At 47.8% G+C, this 22165-nt stretch overlaps 1 protein-coding gene across 4 annotated transcripts in view; it reads left to right on the plus strand.

The window, feature by feature from the left end:
* SDK1 (sidekick cell adhesion molecule 1) overlaps positions 1–22165 on the plus strand; it is a 974158-nt gene that overhangs the window by 812582 nt on the left and 139411 nt on the right. For all 4 annotated transcript variants that reach the window (XM_024241289.3, XM_054545732.2, XM_054545733.2 and 1 more), the window contains exons 24-28: positions 1506–1656; positions 2255–2492; positions 15475–15590; positions 18173–18362; positions 20752–20850. In XM_024241289.3, coding sequence (XP_024097057.2) covers positions 1506–1656; positions 2255–2492; positions 15475–15590; positions 18173–18362; positions 20752–20850 — 794 coding nt within the window. The remainder of the gene's footprint in view (positions 1–1505; positions 1657–2254; positions 2493–15474; positions 15591–18172; positions 18363–20751; positions 20851–22165) is intronic.

The following is a 22165-nucleotide window of genomic DNA, read 5'->3' on the forward strand; positions in this document are numbered from 1 at the left end:
AATGTGTATGTGCACACTTGGGATTTTTTTTCTTGTATGTAAATTGAATTCAAATAATTGTTTATGTATATATAAAGAAGAGACAGAACTGAAAGCATTCCTATAGATTTTAGAGAACATCGAACTCCACCCTCATTTTATAGTTAAGGAAACGGAGATCATCTGATTTGCTGAAGGTCTCACAGTTACTCATTGGATTGGAATCACAGAGTGTGGTGTGAGCTGATAGAGGCCTCAGTTACCTTACAAAGTTTATTCTGCCAAGGTTGAGGATGTGCCCGTGACCCAGCCTCAGGAGATCCTGGCAACATGTGCCCAAGGTGATCAGGGCACAGCTTGCTTTTATACATTTTAGGGAGACATGAGACATCAATCAATATATGCAAGGTGAACATTGGTTCAGTCTGGAACGGCAGGAAAGCTTGAAGCAAAGTCAGGAAGACTCCAAGCGGGGAGGGGGCTTGCAGGTCACAGATAGGTGAGAGACAAAGGGTCCCATTCTTCTGAGTTTCTGATGAGCCTTTCCAAAGGAGGCCATCAGATCTGCATTGATCTCAGTGAGCAGAGGGATGACTTTGAAGAGAATGAGAAGCAGGTTTGCCCTAATGCAGCTTGCGTTTTCCTTTTAGCTTAGTGATTTGGGGTTCAAGATATTTTCCTTTCACCCCTCATTCTTCTCCTGAACCAATAGAAAAAGAGGTGCAGGGTGCCATTGATCATTTAAAAGGCTGGACTTCAAAACTGCCCTTTGGTAGTGACATCCTGACATTCTGATTCTGTCCCATAGCTACTTGCACTTTAACCCCTCGAGGTTATCCTAAACTTGAATCAGGGCAACTGATAACATCAATTTCTGGACACCCAATCCATCCAACTACATTTCACTTGCAAATTTAAAATTGTTGAGTTGCAACTGATGTACCTATACCTTTCTTTGAAGGCTTTTAGGGAAAAAGGGGCACATATGCAATTTGCATTTTTTTTTTTTTTTCTGAGGCAGAGTCTTGCTCTGTCACCCAGGCTTGAGTGCAGTGACATGATCTCAGCTCATGCAACCTCTGCTTCCCTGGTTCAAGCGATTTTCCTGCATCAGCCTCTTGAGTAGCTGGGATTACAGGAGCCCACCACCACGCCTGGCTAATTTTTATATTTTTAGTAGAGATGAGATTTCGCCATGTTGGCCAGGGTGATCTGGAGCTCTTGACCTCAGGTGATCCTCCGCTGCCTCCTGCCTCGGCCTCCCTAAATGCTGGGATTTGATCCCCCGCTGCTGCCTGCCTTGGCCTCCCTTAGTGCTAGGATTACAGGTGTGAGCCACCACACCTGGCCACAATTTGCACTTTTAATGAAACCAGGTAAAAAGAGGGTGTCCTTGAGCAATAGCCTTTATGATATGAGTAGACACCTATCTGAGCCCTCCTTTGAGAAACAGGACCTTTGTGGTTTCGTTCTTTTCCTTCTTACCTTTGCTTTGCCGTAACTCTCATCAGTGGTTTTGCCTTTAGATTTCGAATGAAGCAAGTGAACATTGTTGGGCCAAGCCCCTACAGTCAGTCTTCCCGAGTCATCCAGACCCTGCAGGCCCCACCTGACGTGGCTCCAACCAGCGTCATGGTCCGGACTGCCAGTGAGACCAGCCTGCGGCTTCGCTGGGTGGTGAGTCGGGGGTGAGAAGGGATGCTGGAGGCACACGGGTCCTGAGTTAGCCAGGGCACACACTAATCCAGGGCTTAGGAGTTTCTTAGTCACGCTTTTGTCCTAGTCAAAACTAATCTCATCGTCAAACCAAAAAGTATTGCATTTTACAATTAGTGTTGGATCTCAGGCCAGCCCAGGAGATCTGATTAATTAGTAGCATTACTCACTCTCTTCTTGGAACTGAGGAATATTCCTTGGGGCAGGAAAGCTGGTGGTGCCTCACGCCAGACCTCTAAGTCCTTAAGCTAGGTCAACATGGAACCAATACTCAATATTTGTAAGAGAGCCAGCCTGATATTTAATCAGAACATTTGCTCACAAAATTAAGCCAAAATGTATTAAAAGAAATTATATGCAGCCAAAGTTACTGACAGGGTTTCATTTAATTCACAGAACAAAAGTTTCAGGGAAGAATAAAGTAGATTCTTCTAAGACTATTTCCCCCAGGAACGCCTCCTCCACGGAGTTGGCCTCACAGGACAGGCCCATCCCTTACAACCCGTGGGGGTGGCAGTTCTGAGATGTCAGCTCATCGCAGCCCCTCGTTCATTCCTAGCCCCTGCCGGATTCTCAGTACAACGGGAACCCTGAGTCCGTGGGCTACAGGATTAAATACTGGCGCTCAGACCTCCAGTCCTCAGCACTGGCCCAAGTTGTCAGTGACCGGCTGGAGAGAGAATTCACCATCGAGGAGCTGGAGGAGTGGATGGAATATGAGCTGCAGATGCAGGCCTTCAACGCCGTCGGGGCCGGGCCATGGAGCGAGGTGGTGCGGGGCCGGACGCGGGAGTCAGGTGAGGGGAAGGCGATTCCCGTCCTGGAGACACCGCGTTAGAGATGGAGCTGAGTGCCCCTGAGCCTCCGGATCCCAGGCTAGGGGTGTCTCATTGGCCTGTCCCACTTGTCCCACTTGTCTCGAAGCTCTGTCTTGGAGCTCTCCTAATCCCGGGTTAGGCCAGACTCGGCAGCAATTTCCATCCGATTTCATTAGGACCCCAAGCCATTCGTTGGAAACTGGTGATGATTTCCAACAGGGGCTCGACTCACATTACTATTTTCTAAATTAGGGGTAATTTTCTCTAACAATGATGAAAAGCAAGAGTGTGTAAAGTTCCTATGGGGAATCTTTAAAATACAAGGTATTCAGGACCTTCTTGTCACAAATTAATAGAGGTAGTATATTAAGTAATCTAGCCTGTGGTGATAAATAGGCCTCCAAAAGTTTAATTGCTTGAACATAAAAGGAGTTTATTTCTCACTCATATTGCGGTCTAAGGTGGGCGTTCCTGTTTGGCGGGTGGCTCTCTTCCATGAGGTGATTCAGGGACCCAGGCTTTACCATTCTGGGGGACTAATTGCCTTCTGCACCCAGCTGCCAGCAGGGAAAAGAAGGCAAAGAATGGGCCTCTTCAGACCTGTTCAGGAGTGGAACTTCACTGTGTTCATCTTCTTGGGGCTCAGTCATGGGGTTCTGCCAGTTGCCTGGAAGAAATGGAAAAGTGTTTTTTGCCAACCTTGAGTAGACCTCTGCTGCACTGTGCTAATGCTGAAAGTGGCTGCCTAATCTTCTAGGCTTTGTGGACTGACTTCCACCGGCCAGCTGTGGGTCAGAGGAGCTTTTCTTGCCCCACTCCTTGAATTTTTAGAAACCCAAGGGAAGGACGGCAATTAACGCTCATGAAGTACTCACTGTCACCTGACCCCGGTCCCTTCAGTCTGATCTGAATTAGCGAGGTTCTGTCTGGAGAAGGAATGAACCAGCTGTACCTCTGCCCCAGGCTTCTTGGATGAGAGTCACAGCATGTGCTTGATAGATGTAGGGGCTGTTCATTCTGGACTAACCTAGGCTGTTAGAAATATGACTTAAATTCCTGACCTTTGTCCAGACATGGGATGAGGACAAGGTATGAAGGGTTGAGATGGTGAACTGGGTCAGTGGCCAGAGGAAAAGAACAAGACTCCCCCACTCCTTCCCCCAGGGAGCCTAGATCCATTTTGCTTATTGATGTCAAACCCTCTTATTTGCTCTCTTTTCCTTCTCTTCTCTGACTCTCTGCGTTAATGAGAATATTCGGCTCCATTGTTTTTGTTGTTGTAGACATGGCTCTGTTTCCTGGAGACAGCTCCTGAGCCCAGCACGAGTCCTCCTTTCCTTGGGGCTCCCGGGGGACAGAATCTCCCTTGAAGCTGGGGAGTCAAGAGATGGCCAGGGCCTGCCCACAGCTGTTTCCACCCCAGAGTCCTTGGAAATGCCCCGGGCCTGCCCTCTCCCCCACCCAGAGCCTCCCTGCTTCTGTCCCTGTGCTACGATGCCATGCAAAGAGACAGTCCCCCTGTTGTTGTTTTCAATAGAAAAATTAATTAACTTGCTAGTTGCTGGAAACTGCCTTAGGAGACAGTTGGAACTCAGAGTGACTTTGTTGAGAAATGGACAGAAAGATGACCTAGGAAGCCAAGGGCACGACAGGTATCAGAGAAAACCTCGCACAGTCAGCAGGAGGAGGCGGAGGACATGGGGGCACAGGGCCTGTTGGCATGGCTGGAGGTGGCTTTGGGGGGCTGCCATCCTCAGAATGGAAGAGTTTAAAAGGGAGGAAAGCATAGACACTTGGGGGGCCCAGGGCTCCCGGGCCTGGCCTGTCTGCTCTAAAGATGAAGAGGGAAACATAGAAGGTGGTGCCAAGGTGGGAGGGCGGCCTTTGAGGACAGCTGGAGTGAGGACGAAGATCAGCTCCCAGCAATAAGGAAAGGGGCCTTGGAGCCCTGGGCGGTGCCGCCCCCCTCACCTCTTCCTAATGCTCATCTTATCCGTGCCAGGTGCTGTGATGGGTGCAGGTATGTCCAACACCACCCCTCCACCCTCGAGGCGGCCAGGCCAGGGTGAGGAGTCTGCACCCTGGGCTTGGGCCCAGCGGCACCCGGCACACCGAGGGCACCAGCATGTACCCAGTGTATCTGCATGTGCCACCCGCTCTGTGTGCCACAGCGTGGAAGGGCCTGGGAAGCTCTGGATAAAGGCTCCTCTCATCCTTTCTTGCTCATTCCCCAGGTCCTGCCAGTGACAGGTCTGAACCTGCTGCTGCCCTTGTAGGTGGCTATAATGCACAGTGGGTTGCAACACACAGAAGCCCCCTGGGTTTCCTCAACGCTGGTCCACTTTCAGCCACCAGCACCAAGCAAAAGCTCCTGTGCCACTTTGTGGCTTTATTTCTTCCTACTCTTCTTGGAGGGCAGGAGGTGAGGGTAGATGGGAGGACTCTTAAGCAGTAGCAGGGAGAAGCAGAACCATGGCCATGTGGGAATGCTCTTAGGGCGTGGCGTGAACCATGGAGCCCACTAATGAGAGCCCCGGAAGAGCAGCCATGGTGACAACCAGTGTGCTTCTGAGAGGACCAGTGTTTCAGGAGGGAACTGCCCAAGCAGCAGGGCTGGGCCCGGTGTCCCTCGGCTCTCCTTCAGACTGAAGCTTTCATTACGTTCCAAAGGAAAGGTGGAGACGCACCAACACACAGCCTGGGATTGTGGTCACATAGATTTCAAAAAGCTCCATTATCTTCACTGTCTGAATCTTTGTGACAAAGGAGAGAACTTGAGAAGTTCAGAGGGACAGTTCTAAATCCAGTAAAAGGCAGGCCAAGAAAATAGTTTTTCAGAATTAAAACTTCTGCCATAACCAACAAAAACTTATGGATAAAATATAACTTTCTGGAATCTTAAATGTATTGGCCAGGCAGGGTGGCTCACACCTGTAATCCCAGCACTTTGGGAAGCTGAGTCTGGAGGATAGCTTGAATCCAAGAGTTCAAGACCAGCCTAGGCAACATAGTGAGACCCCATCTCTACAAAAAATACAAAAATTAGCCAGGTGTGGTGGCATGCACCTGTAGCCCCAGCTACTTGGAAGGCTGAGGCAGGAAGATGGCTTGGGCCTGGGAGTTTGAGGCTGCTCTGAGCTATAATCGTGCCACTGCATTGCAGCCTGGCCAACAGAGCGGGATTATGCCTCTAAAAAAATAAGTAAATAAATGAATTCATCAACACACTCATAAGAAAAACAGGGAAATCCTCAGGTGTCAGAGGCATAACAGGAACTACTAGAAAGAGTTCAGCAGAAAGTGCTGGGCTAGTGCCGCAGCTGCCCTGAGTGGGGTGGGGATTGGGCTGGACCTTGCCTGGTGGTTTCAGGACCTGGTATTTGATGGCCTTGCAGGAACAGGAGAGTTAGCTTTGAATCTGTGTAAGGGGACAGTTAGGGCCTAAACTCCTGCACTTGAGACATGGCTCTTGAAGGCCTTTCCCTCCTTCCTAGGAGAGGCTGAAACTCTGCCTGCAGAGGTTTGACTGTATGTCTGTCTACCTGGACTCTGAGTAGAGAATGAAAAGTCAGTCTGAGTCCTGTGCTCAGCTCAGGACTGGGTTTTGAATTTGCATTATATGAATGGCCCAGGAACTCCCAGAACAGAAATTAATGTAACATTCGCTTCCAGAAACCAAAAGCACCAGCAACTAAAGAAAAAGTAGATACATTAGACCTCATCAGAATGAAAACTTTTATGCTTCAAAGAAAGTCATAAAGGAAATTTTAAAAACTCCCCAAATGGAAGAAAATATTTGCAAATTATGTATCTCACGAGGGATTTATATCTAGAGTATATAAAGACTTCACAACAAAAAGACAAATGACCCAATTAAAAACTGGGCAAAGAATCGGCATAGACATTCCTCCCAAGGAGATTTACAAATGGCCAGCAAGCACATGAAAACATGCTCAACATCATTAACTGTTAGGGAAATGCAAATCTAAGCTGCAATGAGGTATCGCTTCACACTCCTAAAATAAGATGGCTAAAATAAGAAAAGTTGGACAATAACAGGTATTGGTGGGCATAGAGAAATTGGAACGCTTGTACGTTGCTGGTGGGAATATTAAATGATTCAGAAACGTTGGAAAACAGTTGGCATTCCTCAAAAGGTTGAGCAGGGAGTCACCATACGACAAAGCAACTCTACTCCTAGGTATGTACCCAAGAGAACAGAAAACATATGTCTACACAAAATCTTGCACATAAATGTTCATAGCAGCTTTATCCACAGTAGCCAAAAAGTGGAAACAACCAAAATATCCCTCAGTTGACAAATGGATAAATAAAATATGGTCTATGCATTCAATGGATGATTCAGCAATAAAAAGGAATGGAATTCTGATACATTCAATGGATGATTCAGCAATAAAAAGGAATGGAATTCTGATACATGCTACAGTGTGGATGAACCTTGAAAACATTAGGCTAAGTGAAAGAGACCAGGCACAAAAGACCACATATTATATGATTCTATTTGTAGGAAACATCTAGAATAGGCAAATCTAGAGAGGCATAAAGTAAATTCATGGTTTCCTAGACTAAGAGAGAGCGTTTGAGAGGAATAGGAAGTGATTGGTGATGGAAACAGAGCTTCTTTTAGGGATGATGAGATGTTCCAAAGTTCATCGTGATGATGGTTACACAACTCTGAATTCACTAAAAAAACGTTGAATTGTACAATTTAGGGGAATTGTATGATATATTAATAATCTCACAATAAGGCTTTAAAAAAAAGCTCACCCTTCCTGAGATTAATTTTATACAGATAAAATGTTATTAAAATAAGTATGGGCTGGGGGCTGTGATTCATACCTATAATCCCAACACTTTGGGAGGCAGAGGCAGGAGGATTACCAGGAGCTTGAGACCAGCCTGGGCAACATCTCGAGACCCCATCTCTACAAAATAAAAATTAAAACTGCAGAAAATTAGCCAGGCATTGTAGCACATGCCTGTAGTCCCAGCTACTTGGGAGGCTGAGGCAGGAGGACTGCTTCAGCCCAGGAGGTCGAGCCTGCCATGAGCTATGATCACACCCCTGCACTCCAGCCTGGGTGACAGAGCAAGATCCTGTCTCTAAAAAAAAATAATAAGTATGGCTCATAGGTTGTACACTTTGCCTATGGTTCGAAGGCCCAGAAAATCTGTGTATAATATCTTCTTACCCTCAGGGAAAACAGTGATCAACTCTTCCTGAAATAGTTACATATCATACCCCAGTAAAGGATTTTACTCTCCTCCAAAAAGAAAACAAAAAGAAAATACACAAAAAACTAAAGAAACATGGTTTCAGGCCAGACCATCTGGGCAATCAACAGAAGCAAAAATGATTCCTCTCTGGAGAGATATTGCCAAAGTCAAATTATCCAAAATAAAGATCAAGCTTTTTTAAAGATGAATCACAATTGTCGAGCACACAGGCAATAATTTGCCATGAGTAAAAATGACCAGCTTTAAAAAAAGAGAGAAAGATAGAGGGCTTCAATTACATTAAAATACATACAAGTCTGAGAGAAAATATATAATAACTACATTTAAAATTATTAAAGTCTTAGTAAAATAGAGCATTAACATTTTAAGTAAAGATTAAGGTACCATTTCTTAAAGCGGATTTTTTTTTTAGAAAAAATAAATGGGACACAGTCATTGAAAATGAAAGCAGTTTAGACACTGCCAAAAAGAGAATTACCAAATTAAAAGCTAGATTTGAGTAAATAACTCTTAAAACAACATAAAGACATAAGATTGAAAATAAAGAGATTAAAAGACATGAAGAACAGAATGAGATCTACCACATAGCTAATAGGACTCGAAAGAGGAAGAAAATGAGAGTTACAAAATACACAGAGATAATAGCTGAGAAATTCCAGGGTTGATGAAAAGCATTATTTACAAGACTGAAGAAACACTAATCCCAAGTGGAGTAAATAAAACCGAATTCATACCAAAATGTATTTGGTACAACTGTAAAATGCCAAAGAGAAAATCTTAAAAACAGTTGGAGTGAAAGGCAGATAATCACAAAGGCAAGACCATTTGACTGAGATGACTATTCAGGAATAACAGAGGCCAGAAGACAATGGGATAGTAATCTTGAAGGAGCTAAAAGCAAGCAACTGCCAACCTCAAATTTTATACCCAGCTAAACTAATCTTCCAGGATTTTATTCAGAAAACAGCAAAGTAAATGCTATATAAAAATGAAGACAATTTAATCAAAATAGAAATATCATTTTGATAATTTTTCAAATAATACTCTTTTTTTTTGAGATGGAATCTCACTCTGTCACCTGGGCTGGAGTGCAGTGGCATGATCTTGGCTCACTGCAACCTCTGCCTCCTGGGTGCAAGTGACTCTCCTGCCTTAGCCTCCCAAATAGCTATGATTACAGGTGCCCACCACCATGACCAGCTAATTTTGTATTTTTAGTAGAGATGGGGTTTCACCATGTTGACCAGGCTGGTCTTGAACTCCTGACTTCAAGTGATCTGCCCACCTTGGTTTCCCAAGGTGAGGTGCTGGGATTACAGGCATAAGCCACCACACCCGGCCAAGAACACTCTTTAAAAAAAAAAAAAAAAGGAAACCTATGGCAAAACTGCTGATTTGAGACTCTTATTTTTTTTTAACAAACATTTCCAGCAATTGGAAACCTATCTTTATAGTAGTCAAGAGAATGCAGAGGATAATATTTTATGTGTAAATGTATTCCAGGGTTTTTCTTCTGACTTTGTTCTTTTCAGACAATCTTGTATCATCTTTTACACAAGAACCCTGAGGAGACTTTCTGTAGCAATGTTGTTTATTTTTGTAGACGCTGCTATGTTTTAATTAATATTGAGATATAGATTTTGTATCAAAAGAAGGAAGTGGATTTACCTGTGTCCTAGCCGATTGTAGCATGTATGGTGATATGGTTTGGCTCTGTGTCCCCCCCTACATCTCATCTTAAATCGTAATCTCCACATGTCAAGGGAGGGACCTGGTGGGAGGTGATTGGATCATGGGGGCAATTTCCGCTATGCTGTTCTCATGATAGTGAATGAGTTCTCACAAGATCTGATGGTTTTATAAGGGGCTTTTCCTCCTTTACTCTCTCTTCTCTCTCCTGTTGGCATGTGAGGAAGTTCCTTGCTTCCCCTTCACCTTCCACCACGATTGTAATCCTGATGCCTCCCCAGCCATGTGTAACTATGAGTCAATTAAACCTCTTTCCTTTATAAACTACCCAGTCTTGGGTATTTATTTATCGCAGTATGAAAATGGACTGATACATATGGCTAGAGGGGAATCCCATAGAGCCCTTGCAGAATCCACTGTATCAGCCTCACTGTTTTTCTGTTCATAGTTCATGTTCTGTTCACTTGTTGGGAAGATTTTGATCAAGAGTAGGAATTGTTCTTGCAACTGAAGCTTTGTTTTGTCAGTTATCACATTCTTTCTTATTTTGAGGGTTATAGCTTACAGAAAGGTATTTTTTAGTTTTTAATTGAATTTGTGTTTAATTAGAAACTTTGGTGCAACACATATCGCTCTGGGAAAAAAAGTTTTGGTTCACGTGTTTCCATCAAAAATTTTATAATTGGGTTATTGATCTTCAAGATGTGGATGGTTCAGATTCTGGACATGTTGAATGCTGGAATAACGAGCTCCCAGGGACCCCTCTTAGACCACTCTCTCTTCTGGTTGGTGCTGGTGCTCCGTCTCTGCCCCTCCTCCTACCTGGGGAATCTCAGGGGCCCAGATGCTGCAGGACATCAGCTCCCCCACCTTGTGTTTAGCTCATCAGAACGGAGATTTCACAGCCTTCTTCTCTGGGAATCTCCCCACCTCTGACTGGCAAGGCCCTCCCAGGTGCAGCAGTTTTGACTTTGTGCCTTCCCTGGCCCTACTAACATCTGCCACTTACCCTCCCCAGCAGAAAACTCGATCCTTTTTTGAGATGGGGGGAGGCAGAGAGGAGATGAGGAGGTGAAGAGGTTGCCAGGGCTGAATGGTGAGTGGACCTGATGGAGAGGGAGAGGGATTGGAGAGAGAATAAAACCACTGCCCTTTGTCTGAAATAAGTATCCCCTCAATGGAAATAGCAGCTCCTGGGAGCTTAGGAATGGCCCAGTGTGCAGGAGTGCTGAAAACACGCAGGGAACACAGAGCAGAATGCTCGGAGCCACATTTCAATGAAGTTTACAGTTTTAAAGTGCAGTTTAACAGGTTCTGTGACATCTTATGATATATTATGATATATTCTAAGGATAAATGAGGCCTTAAAAACCAAGAGAGACCACATGAGGAGGAACAGCGAGCTGCATAGTGTGAAATCCTACAGAGGGGAGAGAAAATAATGAAGGAGAAAAGAAGCCATGGAATGGCTTTGTTTTTAATGAAAGGGGAATTCCCAAGAACATCTCAAAACATAAGATGTCAGGTTGGAAAGGGAGTTGAATCTACTTCAAAATAGATGATGGGTAAGAGGTTTCTTTTTCAATTCTTGAAAACTTTGCAACTCCATGGCAGATCTTATCCTGGTAGGATTTAAATGCACTGAAATTTCCATCCTGAACTCTGCCATTTTCTCCGCTTTAGCCGCCTCACCTCCCTATCTCCATGTGAGAAGTTCAGCCGCATTCAAAGCCTGGTTGGTGTCCAAATTTCCAAATTGCTGTAATCCCCAGGTTGCCCTCATTCTCCAAGGACAGGGTTGGCTCTCCAGTAAATACATGCTCATCCCGCCACATCTTAGAAAAATAGCTGTGATTTGTAGATCTATAGGGAGAATTGGGCACTCACAGTTTCCCACAGGAAGCAGTTAAAGATTACAGAAATGGACCATTTGTATTGCTATGACAGTGGCCTCTGTTTTTACAGACAGGGACAGAGGTTTTAGAACCTGGTACCAACGTCTTGGGCATACAGTGTTTGGTGTTCTTACCTTATTCTAAATATATTCGGATACGTTGTAGGTTTACATTTTTGTTTAATGTTAGTGCCCCCTTTAGCTTATAGTTGATTCAAGATCCCAGTTTATCAAACTTTTGTATAAAATGAGCAATGTGCAAGCCATTTCCTGATAACAGCCATGGTGGCATTTAAGACACCCTATGGGAGCTCTGTGCAGGCCCAGGGAGCAGGAGTGAGCTGGGTGGAGCCACAGCTGGAAGGCACCGGGGACTTGGGGTTGCATCTGTGACAAGCCCCCTTCCACTTTGGAGAACTGAGCAAACTTAACATTGCAAGTATTCCCTTTCGGTGACACCTCTCTACTCAAATAAATGGATACTATTTCACAGAAGCACTGAGTAACTGAATGAATGACTCTCAACTGACATATTTGGGAAGATTGGACTGGCTGGCATTATCTCCCTCCAAAAATAGAAGGGGGCTCACAGTGGTTTTATAGTGACAGGCATCAATGGGGTTTTTCTATTTTGTGGACACATTCACTGACCTACACACAGCAGCCTATCTAGTGTCCATGCAGGGAAGGTGCTCAGCATGGTAGGGAGAGAAGGGGAGGGAGAGATGCTGCCTCCCAGGGCTCTCAGGGCCAGGGAGCGTGCCCCTTCCTGGGGGCAGGCATCCCAGGCCTTTGCTCTGCAGGTTCCTCTGTGGTTTCGGAGACCCCACAGGGTGTGGTGAGGGTGCCGTGTGGCCACTGACCCCCATCCTGATGCTTAGTCATCCTCAGCCGCTGGCCCTGTTAGGCTATGGCCTGCTTTGGGGCTGTCCTTTCTTGCCCCTCCCTTGTCTAGGGAAACACCTGTTTGTGGTGGTGAGGGGAGAAGCTTCCCACACAGCATGAGAACAGCTCTTCTGGCATTGTCTTAAAGACTGTGTTCGTGTCATAGCAGAATGCCCCAAATGGGGTGGCTTAAATGACAGAAATGTTTTCTGTTACCATTCTGGAAGGTGGAATCTGAGCTGGAGGTGTTGGCAGGGCCATGATCCCCCTGAAGGCTTGGGAAGGATCTGTCCTGGGCCCCTCTCCAGCATCTGGTGGTTCCGTGGCTCAGACAACTTCTCTCCCATGTCCCCACGGAGTTCTCCCTGTGTGTGTCTGTCTCCTCCCATGGCACTCTCCCTGTTGTGTGTCTGTGGACAAATTCCTTTTTTTATACGGACACTAGTCATACTGGATCAGGGGCCCACCCAGTGCAGTATGACCGCATCTTAACGAGTTACATCTGCAACAACTGTGTCTCCAAATAAGGTCACCTTCTGAGGTACCGGAGGTTAGGATCACAAAATAAGGATTCAGGGGGCACAAGTTCAACCCATAACAAAGATCAAACTACTCTCATATAGAAAATCTTGCAATTAAATGTCATAGGTTGCATTATTGTGCAAGCCCCCCACCATGTTACTTTCTGTCTTCAGACTAACTAACAGTGCTACCATCTCAGTCTCTGTGTAATGAGGAAGTCTGAATGTCTGAAGGAATAGATGAGTGAATGGATAGATGGATAGGTGATGGGTGAATGGATGGATGGATAGATGGTAGATGAATGAATGAGTGGATGGGTGAGTGGATGGATGGATGGATGGATGGATGGGTGGATGAATGGATGGGTGGGTAGATGGATGGATAGATGGGTGGATGGGTAATGGGTGGATGGTTGGATGTGTGGATGGATGATAGATGGATAATGGATGGATGAGTGAATGGATGGGTGGGTAAATGGATGGATGAATGAATAGATGGATGGATGGATGGGTGATGGGTGGGTGGATGGATGGATGGGTGATGGGTGGATGAGTGAATGGATGGATGGGTGAATGGATGGATGGATAGATGGAATGATCGATTTATGGATGGATGGATGGGTGATGGATGGATGGATGATGGATGGAGGAATGAATGGATGGATGGGTGTTGGATGGATGGATGTATAGATGGATAGATGGATGATGGAGGAATGAATGGATGGATGAATGAATGGATGGATGGATGGATGGATGAATGGATGGGTGATGGGTGGGTGGATAGATGGATGGATGATGGATGGATGAGTGAATGGGTGAATGGACGAATGGATGGATGGATCACTGGATGGATGGATGGATGGATGGATGGATGGATGAGTGGGTCTGTGAAAGAGCAGAGGAAGTCCCCGCAAGTGTTCCTGCTACAGAGGTGCATGCGTGCATCCTGCTGTTCTTGGAGCCCTAGTAGGGCTTGTGAAGGAGAAGGGAACGGATGCTTCCACTCACCTCTGTGTGCCAGTGCCCTACCAGGCACCTCAGTGTTTGCTTTCATTCTCACTCTATAGGCTAGGACTAGTCATAGCATCCTCCTTTCACTTTCTTCAAAACAACTAGCTATTGATCACCTGCTGACCAACAAGTGCTGACCACCAGGAGGGGAGAGTGAGAAGACTCTTAAGTAAGGAAGGTAGGCCAGGCTTAGCCTTTTACAAATGGGACAACTGAGGCACAGGTGATCAGAGCAGCATCTCCAGCTCCCACCCTGAGTCCAGCCTTACTCCATCACTCCAGGCTACTTCCCTGGGTATCCTGGAGACCACCTGAGTTCAAAAGGAGACTTTGCCACCAAACAGTAACCTCCCAGAACCTCCGTTGCTTCATCTGCAGAGTGAACCCCCCCATGGGATATGGTGGACTTGAAGTGTCTCTCCTTTTTCAACCATGGGGGCCCTGAAGTATGGCGGGATCTTCAGGCTCAGCTGAGAGCAACTCCTCCATGCTGTTTATAAACAGTGCCTTCCCTGACTGCTGGGGGCTAGCTCAGGTCCAGGTTTTCCTATCTGAATGGTGTTTGAAGTTTAAATGGGTCCACAAGAAAATTGAAAAAGCAAATGGAGATTGTCTATAATATAATGCCTTGGTTTTTAAAGTTTCACTGCTTTTATACATATTATATCTGAATCAGTGCAAACATATCAAGACAAATTAGTTCAGCGATAGTGCAGACAGAAGAGAGATTGCATGAAAGTAAGAAAATGATCTTACATGTGGGCTGGGCGTGGTGGCTCACGCCTGTAATCCCAGCACTTTGGGAGGCCAAGGCGGACAAATCACTTGAGGTCAGGCATTCAAGACCAGCCTGGCCAACATGGTAAAACCCCATCTCTACTAAAAATTCAAAAATCAGCCAGGCATGGTGGCGCATGCCTGTAATCCCAGCTACTTGGGAGGCTGAGGCAGGAGAATGGCTTGAACCCAGGAGGCAAAGTTGCAGTGAGCGGAGATGGCACCACTGCACTCCAGTCTCAAAAAAAGAAAAGAAAATTTTCTTACATGTGTATGGGTCAAGAATGGTATGGCTGGCCTCGGCTGCCCATCTCCTTGTAGAAAAGCATTCATTGAAATGGATAAATGAGATTTTCTCAGCTTTAGTTTTCTGATTGGTAGAAAAGGGGTAATGATACCTACTTCACTGGGATCATTGTGGGATTAGATGCAATTATGTAACTGAAGGCAGTTGGCACAGACAGGCACCGGATAAGCACCTAGTCAACCTACCCTCCCTTCCCCTTCTTTTGTGTAAATCCTCACGTCCCCTCCTCTCTTCAGCCTCTCCTGTCCCTATCACGGAATACCACGTTTAGAGCTGTCAGTGAACTGGCATGTCTGAAAGTCAGGATTTCCTATTTGAGATAAAAGTCTGCAGTTTCCACAAGTTAATACAGCAAACAGACCAAGCATCTTTTTTTTTTTTGCTGGGTGGACTCAGGTAAAATTGAGCTGCTAAGTACCCAGGATTTATGGAATTTGTTGCTAATATTAAAGAGATTTACATGTCCGTTATACTCCTGCAGGTTTAATCTGATCACTACAAAATGCTCAGAATACGTTGCTATTTCAAGGACAACTTGATTATTTGCGTGAAAGCTGGATCTTTATATGTAGACGCTGTAGATTTTGGATGCCAATCTACTTCATTGGTTCTTTGCAGTTCCTTCAGCCGCCCCTGAGAATGTGTCAGCCGAGGCTGTCAGCTCGACCCAGATTTTACTGACATGGGCATCCGTGCCGGAACAGGACCAGAATGGGCTCATACTGGGCTACAAGGTGTGTGATGGGATGACCTCTCTTTGCTTAAAGAGTGGGCTGGGGAAATGCGAGCACGTGCCATTCCCCCAAAGCAACGAGCTTCCTCTTCTCCCACAGATCTGCAGTGCCAGCCAGTTTGTGATTTTTATTAAGACATCCAGTTGTCTTATCTAAGCCTCATTGCAGCCTGGGAATTAGGCATCAGTATAACCACACCACAAACACCAAAACAGGGTGCCAGAAGAAAAGCACAGCCAGAGTGGAACTGACCTCCGGGCCTGCGCCTGGCTCTGCCCTCACTGGCCTTGGTACCGCGGGCCAGTTACTGAAACCCTGTGCTTGTGTCCCTCCGCTTGTAAAACGGGAATAATGATGGTAGCTTTGTCCCAGGGTTGGTGTGAGAATTCAGTGGGTCTTTTACACAGCATGCCTTGCTCATGTGAAGGGCTGGGTGAGGTGGATCACTGTGTGCATATTTCTATGTGTGTCATCACGGTCCTAGCAATGGCATCCACTGGAGGGGTTGAATCTGTCCCAGCTTCTCTGGGGAGCCATTTCTGGGTTCCATCTTCCATGCATCCACCCACCCCTTTAAAACCCCCTTCTGTTCCTCGTTCCATCACTCAGGGGTGACAGGCTCTGTCTCCCCATCTGCTCCTTGGCTCAGCAATGCCAAGCATCAGAATGAGCTTTTTTTTGGAGGCCACGCTTGTCTCAGTACTGTTCCCTGGGTTTTGAGCGTGCCTCCTCCACCTTTCCATACTTCACATCCCTATTCTTTGTTTCCCCCGCCTGCTCTCCAATGTCTTCCCCCTTCCCCAGGCGTTCTAACCGCACCCTGCTGGCTCTGTGACACGTGGCAGTCCCGTTGAGGGGGTTCAGTGACCAAAACTTCACACCACATTCCTGGGGCCCCGAGAAACGTGCTTGCTGTGCTATTTTCAAACGCCTCTCTGGTGATGCTATCCTTTATGGCCTTCCAGGTCCCCGATCTCAGGGAGCAGTTCAGAGAGGGTGGGCTTGAGTGAGGACTTAGCAGGAGGCCCTGGAGCAGAGCAGCTTGGGGTGGGGTGCCCTGGAGGAGAGCAGCTTGGGGTAGGGTGCCCTGGAGGACAGCAGCTTGGGGTGGGGTCCCCTGGAATACAGCAGCTTGGGGTGGGGTCCCCTGGAATAGAGAAGCTTGGGGTGGGGTCCCCTGGAATAGAGCAGCTTGGGTTGGGGTGCCCTGGAGGAGAGCAGCTTGGGGTGGGGTCCCCTGGAGGAGAGCAGCCTAGGGTTGGGTGCCCTGGAGGAGAGCACCTTGGGGTAGGGTGCCCTGGAATAGAGCAGCTTGGGGTGGGGTCCCCTGGAATAGAGCAGCTTGGGGTGGGGTGCCCTGGAGGAGAGCAGCTTGGGGTGGGGTGCCCTAGCTAGAGCAGCTTGGAGTGGGGTGCCCTGGAGGAGAGCAGCTTGGGGTGGGGTACCCTGGAATAGAGCAGCTTGGGGTGGGGTGCCCTGTAGGAGAGCAGCTTGGGGTGGGGTCCCCTGGAGGACAGCAGCTTAGGGTTGGGTGCCCTGGAGGAGAGCACCTTGGGGTGGGGTGCCCTGGAATAGAGCAGCTTGGGGTGGGGTGCCCTGGAGGAGAGCAGCTTGGGGTGGGGTCCCCTGGAGGAGAGCAGCCTAGGGTTGGGTGCCCTGGAGGAGAGCACCTTGGGGTAGGGTGCCCTGGAATAGAGCAGGTTGGGGTGGAGTCCCCTGGAATAGAGCAGCTTGGGGTGGGGTGCCCTGGAGGAGAGCAGCTTGGGGTGGGGTGCCCTGGAGGAGAGCAGCTTGGGGTGGGGTGCCCTGGAATAGAGCAGCTTGAGGTGGGGTGCCCTGTAGGAGAGCAGCTTGGGGTGGGGTCCCCTGGAGGAGAGCAGCTTAGGGTTGGGTGCCCTGGAGGAGAGCACCTTGGGGTAGGGTGCCCTGGAATAGAGCAGCTTGGGGTGGGGTCCCCTGGAATAGAGCCGCTTGGGGTGGGGTGCCCTGGAGGAGAGCAGCTTGGGGTGGGGTGCCCTGGAGGAGAACAGCTTGGGGTGGGGTGCCCTGGAGGAGAACAGCTTGGGGTGGGGTGCCCTGGAGGAGAACAGCTTGGGGTGGGGTGCCTACAGCATGCACAGCTGCAGATGGTCCAAGGAGGCCAGAGTTCCTGGGTCTGTGTGAGGACAGCAGGTCTTCTGGGGCAGCAACCCAGCTTCCATGGCTGGGAAACCCAGGGGGCTGCTGGCTCCTGTGGCAGGAAGCGGAATGTGTGTTCATAATCGAGTCTTTGTTTTAGTGGCTGTGGTTGGCATGGCTGCAGTTGGGCCCTCAGATCTTGCAGATTATGACCAGGCAGCAGGCTCGCCAAGCCGTGGGCACTAACTCAAGCTCCCCTGGAGCACAGTCACTTTACCACCACCTTCCTCCCCAAATGCCAGTGTGGACAAGTTATATCCACAAGGCCTGCACACAGCATCCTCAGGGAGAAAGCACAGTTGGCTGGGCCTTGATTCACGAAGGTGTCCTGGTCCTGCCCCGCACCACGGTGATGCCTCCTGGCACCGCCTCCTCATAACCCTCGTGCTGTGTCGATGCCACAGATCCTGTTCCGGGCTAAAGACCTGGATCCCGAGCCCAGGAGCCACATCGTACGAGGGAACCACACGCAGTCGGCCCTGCTGGCAGGCCTCCGCAAGTTCGTGCTCTACGAGCTCCAGGTGCTGGCGTTCACTCGCATCGGGAACGGGGTCCCCAGCACACCCCTCATCCTGGAGCGCACCAAAGACGATGGTAGGTCCAGGGTTCGCGCCTTCGGGAGCCTCGCCGCCTCCCAGGTTGGCCTTTCCAATGCAAACAATTTGGATAGTTGTCGCTTTTAACTTAATTTTCAAACCACTTTCTTTTGCAGTTGAGGGAAACAAAACAAAATTATTTTTCGGTCGCTGAGCACTTATATGGCCAATTTCAGCCTGGAGTGGATTTTTACAGCCTAATTATGAACCTGTGCGGAGTTTCCCTCATAACTCTGCCGTGGGCAGTGCTGGGGAGAGGCAGCAGAGGCTGGGGCGGGGCTGAGCTGTGGATGTGAGCTGTGGACGCTCCTCTTGGCGGGGGCTCCACACACCTCGTGTAGTGCCCCCTTATCAGACAACACATCCCAGGACCCCCAGGGAATGCCTAAAACTGCAGATAAGAGGGGACTACTATAGTTTAAAAAATCCACAGTGGAACTCATGCCTTAATTCTCTCGGTACTGCCCTGGTCTCACTGTTTGCATTGTGGGAGGTAATTGGAGGTTATAGAAAGCCCCGTGTTTGATGGCCCAGGGTCCCCAGCTCCCTGAGTTTCTGGACCTGAATAACAAGCACTCCTTGCCAGCTTTGCTTTCATGGAACTCTAAATCATCGGTAAATATGTTTTCCCACTTTGCAGATGTCAAACACGTAAAGGTTAGCGCCTTTACATTTTCATTATTAAACAGACTGTAATGAATACGTCAGGGAGAGAAATGCGGATCTCCCCCGCCAAAACACCCACCGTAGGGATCAGAGTGGTTAAAGAAGTGAAACACCTGTAGGTTTTCTTAAGCATCTTTGCTGAGTAACTAAATGAGCCCGAAAGTCCTCTTAACTGCTGAGTGGAAAGCACTCTCTCCACGTTGCTGAGAGTGCCACCCCTGATCCTCGCCTCGCCTCAGGGAGAGACGGGAACCCTGGAGAAGTCTTTGTCCATCCTTCCCTGACACAAGGTCTCAGGCTAGAGGGAGATCCAGGAGGGAATGGGAATGTGAATGTTGTTTCCTTGGAAAACTATCTCCAGCTCCAGTGTATTCCAGGTTTCCCAGATGAAAGGAAAAAGGGGCCTATTAGAAACTGTGTGTAACAGCAGGCCCACCGTCCAGCGCCAGTGTATTCCAGGTTTTCCAAATGAAAGTGAAAAGGGGCCTATTAGAAACTGTGTGTAACAGCAGGCCCACCGTCCAGCTCCAGTGTATTCCAGGTTTCCCAAATGAAAGTAAAAAGGGGCATATTAGAAACTGTGTGTAACAGCAGGCCCACTGCAACTGTTCCCTCCTGAAGCAGGCGCTGGTGAGTCCTGGAATGCCGCTGCTTAGTCTCCTACAGCACTCCTATAGACATGCCTTCCTCCTCTGCATTCCAGCATAATCCCCATAAACAGCCCGGGAGAGGGCTCAGGGGAGCAATGCTACTTAAGACTGAAGTCAGCGTTTGCATATCTCTGACTTAGTCCTAGTTGGGAGCCTGTGGCCTCCTTCAGACATTTATTTCACCCAAAATAGGTGTCATAACACACGTTCAGAATTTAAAATACTGTTCCCAGCTTCATAGCCAGGGACAGACGTCAGCAGCCCAGAATGACGAACATACATCCTTTTATTTTCGTATTGACTGTTTCATGCCCATTGCCTCTTACCTGGGAATCAATCAGTTATTAATTCCAACAAGAAGCTTTCATACTGGCCACACACTTACTTGCCTGTTCGTTTAAGTAAATGTATTTTATGAGGGCCACGACCCTATTATTCAGCAGTTCCACCACACCTAGCTGCTTTTTGAATTATTGGTGCACCGAACCACACACAAGAATTATTATATGCATTTGTGCACATCAACTCTTAATTATCTAGGATGATGCAGGAGAGAGGTGGCATGCCTACGAGAGAAATGATTGAGGATAAACGTGTTATTTCATCAGAAATTGTAACCTCCGTTAGAGTTGGGAGGAACTTCAGGCTGCCTCATCTACCACCTGCTTTGCAGATGTCAAACCCAGTAAGGGAATCTGAGCTCAGATGAGGGAAATCCTCCCTCTCAACCTGATGTTTGCTCTCAGAGTCATTTAGTGACTGGTCTACTTGTGTCCTGGTAGGCTGGTTATACTCACACTATTCCTGGCATAGTTCGTGAACCCTGCTTTTGAGTCTTGGAAAGCAGACAGGCAGGGTTTAAAGGGAAGCGTTTGCTCAAGACCCTTAGGGAGCCACACTACCAGTGACGTTCCAAAAGTCATCAGTCCAAAACTTGAGAGGGTTCTAAACCCATGACAGTGTAGCCTGTGGTAGTTACTGCAGCCAGCTGACCCTCGGAATCCTGTGTAACCTGTCACACACCCAAGGAACATTGTCTTGACATCTGAATCCCTGTGGTTTTCCCTTCAGCTCCAGGCCCACCAGTGAGGCTCGTGTTCCCCGAAGTGAGACTCACCTCCGTGCGGATTGTGTGGCAACCTCCGGAGGAGCCCAACGGCATCATCCTGGGTAAGGGAGCGGTGGTGGCCGGGTGTGGTGGCTCAGGCCTGTCATCCCAGCACCTTGGGAGACCGAGGCAGGCAGATTGCTTGAGCCCAGGAGTTCAAAACCAGCCTGGGCAACATTGTGAGACCCCCATCTCTCCAAAGAAAAAAATCAAACTCTTAGCCGGGCATGATGGCATGCACCTGTTGGTCTCAGCTACTTGGGAGGCTGAGGTGGGAGGATCGCTTGAGCCCAGGAGGTTGAGGCTGCAGTGAGCCAAGATTGCATCACTGCACTCCAGCCTGGGAGAGAGTGCAAGACCCTATCCCCAAAATAAGAAAAAAAAAGGAGTGATGGTGTTTAAAAGGAGAGAAATAACAATCAAGTTGATGTCTTCCCTGTTTGTTAGATGTTTATGAGGTTAAACAAAAGCCTGTCTCCAGCAGCCTAGCATTTCCTGAACTGAGATGATCATGGGCCTCTTGACTGTTTTCTGAGCTACGTACTAAAGGTTTTTCGTATGGAATGAAATTTACATTTTGTTAACCTGGAATTTCTTCCATTCGTTTGCGGCTCATGGCGATACGGTTTGTAACCGCCCTTCCCTTCCTCTCTGAAATATCAGGCTATTTTGATGTGTGTTTGAGAAACAACAGATTAGTTTTTCAGAGAAGATGCAGACCTTGGCTTTGTTCCCATGTTCCTGGAAACATCTTTCTGCTACAGCACTTGCACCCAATCCTTGTAAAAAGCCGCTGAGATGAAGCGCATGCCTTGGGTCCCAGGGAATGTGTTTACTTCTGACTTTTCAGCATTACAGCTGGCATACCAAATCTGGTAACACTGATGAAAAGCCTGAATTTTTCCCAGTTCCCCAAAGCAGCAAATTCTATTTTAAAACATCCCCAGTTCCTTGACTCATTCACCCTTTCACAGAGACAAAGTAAGGACTTTCCCTGTGCAGGTGTCGTACGTACAGTCGGGGGTGAGGAATGAATGAGGCGCGCCTGTCCTCAAGTTGCCCACAGTCCCATAAGGGAGACACACGTTGAGAGTACAGTGAGATAAGCCATCTGAAAGAGGTTTCATTCAGTGCCTCACACACAGCTCCTTCTGGGTAGGGTCTCTGTGGGTGGAAGGTTCCTTTTGAGAGGGATCTGGAGATAGGTGGCTTCTAAAGCCTTGGAAGAAGGGAAGAGGGCTGGCCACTCTGCCAAGACCGAATGCTTTCAGCCTGTGGGAGCACTGACAGCTCCAAGGCTGGGGATGGAGGCTGGGCCAGGTCTTGAGCTACTGTGAGCTCCCTGCTGTGCCCTGGAGAATGTGGCCCTGAGACCTG

The sequence above is a fragment of the Pongo abelii genome, chromosome 6 (assembly GCF_028885655.2).
Source record: "Pongo abelii isolate AG06213 chromosome 6, NHGRI_mPonAbe1-v2.0_pri, whole genome shotgun sequence".
NCBI lineage: Eukaryota > Metazoa > Chordata > Mammalia > Primates > Hominidae > Pongo > Pongo abelii.